General features: G+C 40.8%; 1 protein-coding gene across 5 annotated transcripts in view; it reads left to right on the forward strand.

The window, feature by feature from the left end:
- SENP6 (SUMO specific peptidase 6) overlaps window positions 1–12236 on the forward strand; it is a 154491-nt gene that overhangs the window by 30787 nt on the left and 111468 nt on the right. For all 5 annotated transcript variants that reach the window (XM_089681397.1, XM_089681398.1, XM_089681399.1 and 2 more), the window contains one exon: window positions 5624–5687. In XM_089681397.1, the coding sequence (XP_089537523.1) occupies window positions 5624–5687 (64 nt within the window). The remainder of the gene's footprint in view (window positions 1–5623; window positions 5688–12236) is intronic.

Below are 12236 nucleotides of genomic sequence, written 5' to 3' on the forward strand. Positions count from 1 at the left end.
AGCTGTATCTCTAAAACACCAGTGCAAGCTCATCTTTCAATAGCTCCTTTTCCAACTCTGCCCTTTTTTTCTCATTTTGGATTTCACATTTAGAGCATAAAGGAAATGGAAACCAAATATGCCTTCATTGGTCCATTAAGGCTTATTCACATTGCCTGCCAGGTGGTAATAAAAAAAAGGTGGTCACAGCATGGTGATGTGACATGCACAAGTTTAAAACAGGCAGTGAGAAGGCAACATCTTCTCACTGTCTGACACGGTGGATTGTTTTTCATAGGGGTGGTACCAGCTATCGTGCTTATGAGCGAGTCCTCGCTGTACCCAAAACTCTGAAGAAAAATCCATGACTCCATCAACCCAAACTCTCTTCCCAGCAGAGGCATACTTTTGCAAGCTCTTTTACAACAGACATGAACTAGCTCTAGCCCAGGGGTAGGTAACTTTAAAGGTGGAGATCTACCTGAACAACATGAGAGAAGTCAAAGATCGCTGGACACAGTGTCACCTCCTCACAGCTGATTTTATTTTATCTAATTGTGCTTCACTTATGCAGGCCATAGATGGGTTGTTAATCGTCCGATTTTTCGTGTGAAAGAAAAATCGGCCGATTTTCGTACCGTTAGTGGATTAGTTCGTTGGCCGTTTTTCGTGTATTTTGCACTTTTCAGATTATCGGTTATGTTGGGAAATTTGCGGCCGATTGGCCGATTTTCTCGGCAATGATGGCCAAATCGGACGATTGTTTTAACCATAAAAAATCTGCGCATGAGCTGTGACCTGAAAGGGACAGAAGTTATGGGGTGAACTTTATGATTTAGTCAGACAATTTTTTTTATTTGGTGATAATGTCGGCCGAACGAGCAACCGATTTTTCGTTGATACTTCAAAATAATATCTTTTAAAGTCAGGCACACTTAAACTCACATTTTTTTTATCTTTACGTAATACCCCATATTTCACCCTTGGTTTTTTATTTGCCCATATATATCTCATTATTATTCTTTTAACCACCTCCCGCCCGCCCTGTAAGGTAATGACGGGTGCAAGGCGGTTCTCTCGTTCTGGGAGGACGTCATATGATGTCCTCCCATTCTAACCGTGCAGCGTGGCGATTGGTGGTGCGCTGTGTCCCTCGGACACAGCAGATCACCGATCAACGGAAAGAGCCGAAGATGTCGGCTTGGCCATGTGATCAGCAGTGTCCAATCACAGCTGATAGCATGTAAATAGGGAAATGCAGGTTATCGGCATTTCTCTCCTCTCGAGCTGTCATGCTGACAGCTCGAGAGGAGAGCCGGTAATTGGCATTCCTCAGAGGGGGAATGTACACTGATCATCAGGGCACCTATGATCAGTGTAGCCCCAGCAGTGCCACCTGTCAGTGTCCATCAATGCCACCTACCAATGCCACATATCGGTGCCCATCTGAGCTGCCTTTCAGTGTCACCTATCAGTGCCGCCTGTCAGTGCTGCCTATCAGTGCCATATATGAGTGCTGACTTTCAGTGCCATCAGAGATGCCTGTCAATGCTCATCAGTGCCTCCTCATCAGTGCCACCTATCAGTGCCCATCACTGCAGCCTCATTAGCGCACATCAGTGAAGGCGAAAAATCACTTATTTTACAAAATTTTATAACAAAAACTAAGAAAAAAACATTGTTTCAAAATTTTCAGTAGTTTTTGGTTTGTTTACCAAACAATAAAACACCCAGAGGTGATTAAATACCACCAAAAGAAAGCTCTATCTGTCTCAAAAAATGATCAAAATTTCATATGGGTACAGTGTTGCATGACCGCGCAATTGTCATTCAAAGTGTGACAGCGCTGAAAATTGGCCTGGGCAGGAAGCGGGTATAAGTGCCCAGTAGGCAAGTGGTTAAAGACCCTGAAAGACGTTAGTGGCAAATAATTTGGTAGCACTTGAAATTTATACAGAATTTTAGGCACCATCGCCATCTTCACCATATTTATTTGTCCTATCCAGGAAAGAGATCTTTTTGAAATTTTCCTCAGCTCATCCTTAATCTCATTTAATAATGGTATGTAATTTGTCTGGTATATATTTCTAAGTGACGGAGTCAACTTTGCTGCTATGTAATTAAGTTCTTTATCCCTCCAAGTAAATGGGAACTTTTCTTGTAGAGTCTGTCTTTCTGCTTTCAATATATTAATATCTAATATCTCCGATTTTGAGAGGTAAATTTTCAAGTTTGATAATTCTCCATAGTGTTTTAATATTCTCATGAGGTTTGGTAGTGTTACTCTAGGGTTTACTACATAAAACAACATATCTGCATACGCTGCCACTTTATGTTCTACTTCTCCAATTTGAAATCCCTTTATATCTACACTCTGCCATATCGTTGCTAACAAGGGCTCTAAGGATAGTGTGAATAAAAGCGGTGAGAATGGGCATCCTTGTCTTGTCCCATTGCGTATTTCAAAAAGATCTGACAATGAGCCATTAACTTTCACCGCTGCTGAAAAGTAACTATATAAGGATTTTATCCACTTAATCATTTTTGGTCCTAATCCTATCCCTTCTAGAGTACTCATCATAAATCCCCAATCTACCCTGTATCTCCCATATTTTTGACACCTATAAGCAAAAAGTATGTAGGCAAAGGACACACCCCTGCTACATGCCAATTACATGCAGAATTAAAACACAAAAAGTGATTGGTTAAACCCACGATTGCTTTTTTTTAATTCACTATTTCTTTATACTGGCTTTTGAAATTTACAAATGCAACAATTTAGAAATAGGATGAAAGGGTTAGCACTATTAAACAGTTTTCCATGTACTACTTATCTAGGTATATACATAAGATCAAAATGAGGGACTTTATTCCAAAAGAGGTACAGTCCCTCCAAATCAGGGGCAGTTGGGAGCTATGCTACTGGTCCCTCACGGTCTCTTCCCTTCACTTCTCCATTGGTCACAGGTACTCTGATGTCTTAACATAGTTAGGATTCTGAGGGTGCTCCCTCACCTCAGAGAGGAGAGTGCAGGCTATTTGCAGTAGCATAGGGTAAGGTAAGTAAAATTAGTTTTTGTTTTTTTTTTATTCCCCTAGATAAAAAAATAAAAAAAAACATTTAACCATTGAAGTTTGTAGGGAGCGTAACTGCACTGGTAACTTTGAAATGTCCCCAGGGTTCAGCTGGAAGAGTTTTTAGTTAGCCGCTAAACAGAGGAAGGAATTTCATTTTTTTTTTCTTGTTGGGGAATTGTTTATTTTTAATTGTTTTCACATACAATCATTTGTTTACTTACCACAGGATTGGGAAATGATGATTGTGGATATATTCAAGGTGATCAGAAGCAAGCAGAAGTTGTCCCCCCTCCCTCTCTTCTTGTAGTCTTTTGGGACACGTGACAGGTCCCAGAAGACTACGGGGCCATTCACACAGTGCAGCACTTCTCGCGCATGCTCAGTGGGCACCCAGCTGTGAAGCTGCAAGCTGTCACAGCTGGGTGCCCACACTAAAGATGCTGGCGCCAGAGAGAGAAGATGGCTGGTGAAACCAGCCATGGTGAGGGCACCGCTGGATCAAGGGACAGGTAAGTGGCTGTATTTTAAAAGTCAGCAGCTACAGTTTTTGTAGCTCTTGACTTTTTTTTTTTTAGATGGAACTCACTTTAAGTGAGGGTTAGGCTCTATGTAAGGATACAAGTGATTGAGGCAAGGCTTTGATTAATGTCAGGAAAACGGCCTGGACCTATGGGGCTGTGATTTGGTTGTTTTTTTCATTGTCTTATCGCATTTTCTTTTTTAGCCTTCAAACATACAGCCAAACCCCCCCCCCCCTCCTCAAATCCTATGATTTGCAGCAGTGCTAATCACAAACTACTGTGCATTAATGCATACTGTGGTTAAGTACAGTCAAGTACAGTTAGGATGGTAGGTAGGTTCTCAATCAAGAGATCGCTCTGACAGCCAAATATTGTAATCATGTGATCAGGACGCCCAGGAAATGCCTCTAGCATTAAGAGCGCCTGCAAGGGCTGTTGGAAGCCCTGTTTGAACTACTGGGACCCCTTTACACTTTTATGATCCTTTGTGGTGTGTTAACACTTGCCAACAGCCAAAAATAAACTAAAATGACCCTTTTTAAAGGCAGCTGTGTTTGCAGAATTGCAGCACAACATACAGTCATGGCCAAAAATATTGGCACACCTGCATTTCTGTCAGATAATGCACCACTTTGCCCAGAAAATAGTTGCAATTACAAATGTTTAGGCATTCTCATATTTTCTTTTGTTTGTATTGGTATGACACAAAAACGTGGAGAAACAAAAAGCCAAATCTGAGACATTCCACACAACTCCAAAAATGGACTGGACAAAATTATTGGCACTCAAAATTATAAGAAATAATTGCATTCCAGTTTGTGATGCTCTTGTAATTTGTAATTAAACTCACCTGTGTCAATTAACAGGTGCTGACAATATAGAAATCACACAGCAGGACAATGACCCAAACCACACATCAAAAAGCACCCAGCAATGGTTTAAGACAAAGCTCTGGAGAGTACTGAACTGGCCAGCAATGAGTCCAGATCTCAATTCCGTAGAGCACCTGTGGAGAGGTCTCCAAACAGCAGTCGGGAAAAGTAACCCTTCCAATCTGAGAGACCTGGATTAGTTGGCGAAGAGAAGAGAGGTCCAGAATTCCAGTAGAGAGGTGTAAGATACCAACTGATTGTTACAGAAAGTGATTGAGTTATTTTTTCCAAGAGGTGTGCTACCAAATATTAAATTGAGGGTGCCATACCAATACATACAAAACAAATAAACACAAGAATGCCTAAACATTTGTAATTGCAACAGTTTTCTTGGTGAAGTGGTGCATTGTCTGACAGAAATGCAGGGATGGCAATAATTTTGGCCATGACTGTATGTTGTGCTGCCATTCTGCAAACTCAGCTGCCTTTTAAAAAGGGTCATTTTAGTATATTTTTGACTATTGGTATGTGATCACACACCACAAAGAATTATAAATGTGTGAAGGGTCCCAGTAGTTCAAGCAGGGCTCCCGACAGCCCTTGAAGGAGCACTTGATGCTAGACGCATTTCCTGGGCTTCCTTATCACATTATCACAATAATTGGCTGTCACAGTGATCTCTTGATTGGGAACCTATCCTACCATCCTAAACAGTGACTAGTAGCTGTCCTTGTAATTTTTAGACCCAACACAGTAAATGTTCTGTTATTTTTAAGTGTTTGGTGGCACCGTGCTATACTGGTAGGGATACCAGCAGGTGCATATGAGAGAGTCTGCATTGACAGGATTCAGAGTAATGTACATTTAATCTAAGGGAAGGGATAATCCTTGATCTAATTATAATCAATGGCAGATGTAGAAATGTTTTGGTGTATTTGCTAACAATTTCATGATTTAGCCAGGACTGAGTAGGGCATTATTTTCTATTTTGCATTCATGCATACTGTGAATCTAAGACTAAAACAAACAGTAATCTATTCTAATAGAACACCAACAGAAACCTTCATACTATGACATTTATAACTGTCTGAAATATGTAGCTGAGAACAATCCATGTAAAATAAAATTTGTATAAACATTTGTATAAACATTACTTTTTATTCCTATTTATAGTGATGTAAACTTGCTCAGCCTTGAAGAAAGTGATGGATCCAGCTCTGAGCTTAGAGAACACAAGGCAAGTTGAGAATGTTTTTGCTTCTAATCATCTCAGTTTTCTGCAATTTGAATGCATTTTAAAGAACATACAAACCCAATTCCAAAAAAAGTTGGAACTCTGTGTAAAATCTACATAAGAACAGAATGCAATGATTTTGCAAATTCCATGAAAGCATATCAAATGTTTAACCACTTACTGACCGACTAATATACATGTATATCACCAGTTTGCAGCCTTTTTCTGGGCTGATGCCTGCAGCTGGTGATTCTGCTGGATTAACATAGAGTTCATCAGGGTCAGAACATCCCATATGAACTCTATGGTATTAGAAACCAGAAGCGACAAGTATTTTGTCACTTTCTGTCTTTTTGTTTACAAGCCCTTACTAGCTTGAGGTATCATCACAAACCTCATAGCAAGAGCAATAATTCTAGCTCTAGACCTCCTTTGGTATCCTGTAAAAATTTTAAAGAGTTACTTATGGAGATTTTTAAAGCTGAGATCCACCCAAAAGGGGAAGTTCTGCTTTAAGGCTTTGTCCCCCACTCCCCGTTAAGGATTGGCACTTTTGTGGAGTGGGTGGGGGGTTGGAGTGGGTACCCGAATTTGACAGGTACCTGCTCCCACTTCTGGTGCAATTGTCTACGGCGATTAGAAGGGGAAGTTGTCCTAAACCCCTCCTTCCTGTAATCATCTGGGACATGTGGCAGGTCCAAAAGACTACGGGACTATTCACAAAAGTGCAGCACTACTAGCGCATGTGCAGTAGGCACCTGGCTGTGAAGCTGTCAAGTCGGGTTCCCACACTGAAGATGCTGGCGCCGGGGAGAGAAGACAGTCAGTGAAACCACTCATGGTGATGACACAGCTGGATCAAGGGACAGGTAAGTGTCTGTATTTTAAAAGTCAGCAGCTACAGTTTTTGTAGCTGCTGACTCTATTTTTTTTTAATTCAGCTGTAACTCCGCTTATTAATATTGTAGTTTGTCGCCATTCCACGAGCGTGCTCCATTTTAATGTGTGACATATTTTTAGACACCGCTATTCACAGCGGCTAAGTGGTTAGCACTTCTGCTTGCAACAATAGGGTCATTGATTTGAATCCCAACCACAGCACTGGGAGGACATGCAAGCCCAAACAGGCACAGGGAGGACATGCAAACTCCTGTACTGGAGCTTGCATGTTCTCCCTATGGGATACATGGTTTCCTCCAGAGACTTCAATTTCCTCTCACTTTCCAAAGACATGCTGGTAGGTTAATTGGCTTCTGTCTAAATTAACCCTAGTATATGTGTTTATGATGGTCGGTTAGCAACCTTAGATTGTAAGCTCCTTGAGGACAGGGACCGATGTGCATGTACACAGGAACAGGGACCAAATGTGCATATACAGTACATGTAGCGCTGTGTAGATTGTTGGCACTATGCAAGTATCTGTATTAAATAATAATAAAATAAGTCAGTAAATGTATTTTCTCAAATGAAAGCAGTGTAAATGGAGTATGAGGGAAAAAAAAAGCTGACAAGAAGCATGATCGGAAGAGAAAAAAAAGAGTGACATTTTAAGTGGCACTTCAGGCCCAAATTAAAAATAGGTGGACAGGCAGGAATTTCAAAACTAATGTCTCTTTTGCAATAAATGGGAAAATAGTTGTATGGAATCAGATGGGTTTGATACCCAACAAAGCGTAATGGTGGAATTATTATTATTTTTTTTTTTTTGCGGCAGTTTTTGGAAATAAGGGTAGGTAATGTGTTGAATTTGGGTGGCCTCCCCAGCACAGGAGGTTTATAATTTTTGTAGCATTAATATTTTTTGGTATTTTTTAAGGTGGTGACTGTTTATTCTTGGATTGTGAGGGGACTCAGAGATCTGGTATGACAGCCTGAACTCTCATGGCTACTGTTCTTTGTCTGCAGAGAAGGCATCTTACTAAGAGGCAGTGACTCGATTGAAGCATAAGGGGTTTTCCTGTCAGTATCATTCAGTATACACCTCTTATTCACGAGGAATAAGTATATTTAATACATAGCTCTGTGCCTTTTTCCTGTAGACAGACAAGGATTGATAGTGGAGGCCAGTATATGTTTATGTATTGCTCATTGGGTTTAAGGGGCTGTCAGCTGCTAAGGTAGTGGAAGGTGAATTCCTTTTGGTTAAACTTGATTACACCTAACGAATTTATAAAAGATAAACCCTGGGAGAGTTTTTAGACCATAATTGAACTTCAGCGCCTCAATGGTATGTGACTCATTTAAGGCTTCTCTTAGGGGGCTTTGAATTCTGAAAATTTCTAAGATTAAAAAAAGCCATGAAAAATTGGAAGCTGTCAGTCATGAAAGAGGTAGCTGAGGTAGAAATAATTATATATAGAAGATCCATTTTATCTACTATAATCCAAGTAGTCTGAGATGCAGTAGATGGATTGTATGGTATCCTAACAAAGGCTGAGAATAAAAGGTTCTTTATGAGACCGTGGTATTATGAGGAAGGGGATCGTACTGGACATATGTTCACCCTTTGGGCATGGTCTCATAAAGCCTCTTCTATCATATCATTTGTTGAAACTGGGTCTGGAAGGGTCACCACATGTCCCGCTGAAATAGTGGAAACTTTTAAAAACTATTACTTAGAATATTAGAGTGCAAAACACGGGAGGTGGAAAGGCAGAGATGGGGGGGGGGGGGCGGGGGTCTCCTTTCAGGGCTTAGAGATTCCATGTCTTTCAGATGATGATAGGGATATGCTGGAAGCTCCCATTGCCATTGAGGAGCTTCAGTGTGCAGTGGCAGTTTCTACCAATCATAAAGCACAAGGAGAAGATAGGTTTCCAACTGAAATTTATAACCAATATGGAGAATTACTACTCCCAGAGCTTTTGCGAGTGTTACATTTGGCATTGGATAAGGGAGGATTACCTCCATCTATAACTAAAGCCATGATCGTAATGATACATAAAAAGGGAAAATATTCCCTACAGCCCTTGTTGTACAGACCAATTTCTTTACTCTGCATATGTTAAGCTACTGGCAAGAGTGTTGGCCTCTAGACTGAGTAAGATTGTACCCCCTTAGTCCACCCAGACCAATCTGGATTTATTCCTGGAAGTTCTACGGCCCTGAATATGAGAAGAGTAATTTTAAAATTACAAATTCCACCAGATGTGAGGGGATCAAGAGCTATTCTCTCCCTTGACACTGCCAAAGCCTTTGACAGCGTAGAGTGGCATTACCTGTGGCAAGTCTTGTCAGCATTTACATTTGGCTCCTTATTTATGAAGTGTGTGTGAGACTGCTTTTATACTGCCCCTAAGGCAAGAGTGAAAATTAATGATGACTTATTGAGGTTATTTTTCCCTGGCCCGGGGAACAAGGCAAGGATGTTCTTTATCACCCCTGCTTTGTGCCCTGGCCATGGAACCATTAGCTATTAGAGCAGCAAGAAATAAAAGGGGGTTTCAGCGAGGGGCTAGTGAGGAAAAATTGCGCTATATGCGGATGATATTCTTTTGTTCATGGGGGTACACAAACCAATCATTGATTACAGTAATGTACATTATAAAGAGTTTTGGCTCTTTCCAGTTTATCTATTAATTGGGAAATCTACCTTATTTCTGTTGGATCCATTAAAAGCTAACACTAAAAGATAACCCTGAGTTATATATTTTGAACAACTTATTGCTTCTATTGGCTGTATTTAGAGAAAAATGAAAGACGTGGTGTCGCCTTCCCTTGTCAGTGGTGGGTCATTGTAGTTTAATTAAGATGGTGTGGATGCCTCAACTTCTGTATATTTTGCATAACTCACCAGTAAGGATTGCTGGAGTTTGGTTAAGGAAGGTAGATGCTTTAGAGATTTGGTGTGGACACAGGGGAAGGCCAGGATGTGTCTTTAAGTGTTGCAGCTGCCAAGAAACAGTGGTGGCCAAGCTGTACCCCACCCTTGGAGTATTTCTTGGGGGCTCAGCTGCAGAACCTACAGGGCTGTGCATTGGAGGAGTGCTCCGCTTGCTATATTGCATGCGTATCTCTGGCCTGTACACTGCAGTTGAAGTATTAGAGGCAGGGTCATTAAAAACTGATCTACAATTCGTTTATTAGTGAAATTGTGGCAGACAGTACGTTCTCTGCCCATTTATACAGGATTCACAGAATATGCCCCTATATGGGAGAATGAAAACTTACCAGAGCTTGGGGGATTAGAGAATTTTAATAGTTGGAAGTAGAAGGGAGTGGTGTGACTCACAGCTATACTCTTCTAGGATATTGAAAACTTTACAGGAGCTGGGAGAGGTGTTTTGGCTCTTGAATAAATGTGTTTACAAATATTTACAGATAAGGCATGCATTGACAGCTCAGTTTAAAACAGTTGAGTTGGAATGGAGTAATGCCTCCCGTCTAAAAAAAACTTTAGTTTAGTAACAGCTACTTCCACTAAAGGGTTAATATCTTAGTTGTATATATTAATATAATATATAATAGGTGCAGCGCTAAAAGGACTTAAAATACTGGCAACATTCAAGAAGAAATGCGCAATAAAGTGCAAATATAGTGCTATTATGATAAAGTGCTGGTAATAAACCAATCATCAAATAAATATAATAAATCCATGTCCAAATAAAGTGCTATTATGATAAAGTGACAATAATAAATGACTATCGATTACACAAAGGTGACCATTCAATGTCCATAAAGGTGACAGTGGAGATCTAGGTAAGTATGATCTTAAATCGGTGTTTCATGTGCTAAAATCAATATTCGATGACGTGCCAGGAATGTGGTAAGATTACGCACTCACCAGATGCGTAATTATAATACGCATATATAGATGCACAATGTGGTCAGCCGGAGGTCCCTTTAAGGATGCACACAGCCTGGTCTGGAATCCCCTTCCTCTGGGTCATCTGCAGTACCTCAGCCGTCCTCCGTGATGTGCTCTGTGGGTTTGTTGGCTCATAAAGAGCCAAAGAAAAGGATGCCTATAGTGTAGTAATTCTTAAAAATATTTATTCCATACGTAGGGTAAAAGCAAGGTATAAGCACTAACAAATGCACTGACCATTCGAAATCCAAGATGGCCGCCGGACCTTCTCGAGGCTCCGGTGGTGTGACGTCACAGCGTACAGCTCCTCCTTGACTCTTTTCGTGCCAACGCACTTAGTCATAAGGGGTGTGCTTGTACCGCCAGACGTCTAACAAGTCTATAGCGAAAATGGCGTATGCGCATATCGCGCGTGCCATTTTGCTGAAGATTTGGATGTGCGCTCGCATGTGCGGGCGCCATCCTACAATAGATTTGTTGCATTCAAGCCACATGATCCACCAGGGAAACAAGGGAAAACTGTTCCTGGGAACGAATAAGATATATAAGGAGTTCAAAAAGAATATTTTATCCAGTCCTATGTGATTTTGCATGGAAAGATTATCTTGAAACTTACAAATCAATTGAATAAAGGAATATTTCTCAGTAAGAGTCGTAGGTGATGCGCAGGCGCAGCAAAAGACCCACGTACATAAATACATGTAAATAGCTAATCATTACACATGCTATAATGACATCAATTTAAGATGTGTTAGGAGTGAACGATTATGATGATCAATAAAACACATCCTGTAACAGTGTTTTTTTGATAGAAAATACATATATACATTTCGAAGTCACATTTGACTAATATACATCTAGTGGCGTTGGAAAAGGAACTGGATCTCCCATGAAGAGTAAGGTGGGTAGCTGTGGGGGAACGGACTGATGAGCAGTGGAACCGTATATTAAAATCAGATTTAATATCTTTGTCCCCATCATGAAAATGAATGCAGATTTTTATAACACATAGTGCATATTGAGTACCAAGGAAATTGTTTGTATTTGGGAGACGCCAGGTGTGGGGATCTATCTGGAGGTTTCATTTATGTTTTGAAGATTCCCCAAATTACATAGATATTGGGAGGAGGTGGTAAATAAAGTAAGTTCGTTAAATTTGTTAAAAATTATTTGAGAAGAAAAAAAAAGTTACTTACCTGCCTGTTCGCCCCTTGTACAGTGTGCTGCGCTCAGCTTACTGTACGAATTTGGCAGTGCTGAATCGGACTGAACTCCCACGCATGCACGGGAGTGACATGATCCCTGCCTGGCCAATGAAAGTGGCTGATGATTGAGACCCGAAAGCTGGCCAGACGGGGAGCTTCAGGACGCCGCATCGCTGGAGCTGAGGTGACTATAGTTCCGCTTTAAAGGAGCTTCATAAGTTAGCTTATTTCCTTCAATGTCCTGTTGTAGGCTGGGGGTGGGTCCATGACAGCCTAGGTTAAGAGGATGTAGGTTAAATTGTGGTGGCCCCTCGGACTGATTGACAGCTAGTGGGAGTAAATAAGTGTATTCTGGGACCGCTCAGGATTTAAGGTGAAAGCTATATTTTTTTTTTATTTTTACCTTTTTAACTAGCTATTATTGTTTTTCTGCATGAATGCCTTTTACATAGTACTGCGTGCACTGTGGTCCAACAGAGAGGAGCTCTGTATTAACTTCTCTTCTGCTTGGTTGTTGTCTAGGAAAACTGAAACTGATGC

This window comes from Staurois parvus, unplaced genomic scaffold, assembly GCF_062004578.1.
Source record: "Staurois parvus isolate SC_StPar_1 unplaced genomic scaffold, SC_StPar_1.0 ptg000264l, whole genome shotgun sequence".
Taxonomy (NCBI): domain Eukaryota; kingdom Metazoa; phylum Chordata; class Amphibia; order Anura; family Ranidae; genus Staurois; species Staurois parvus.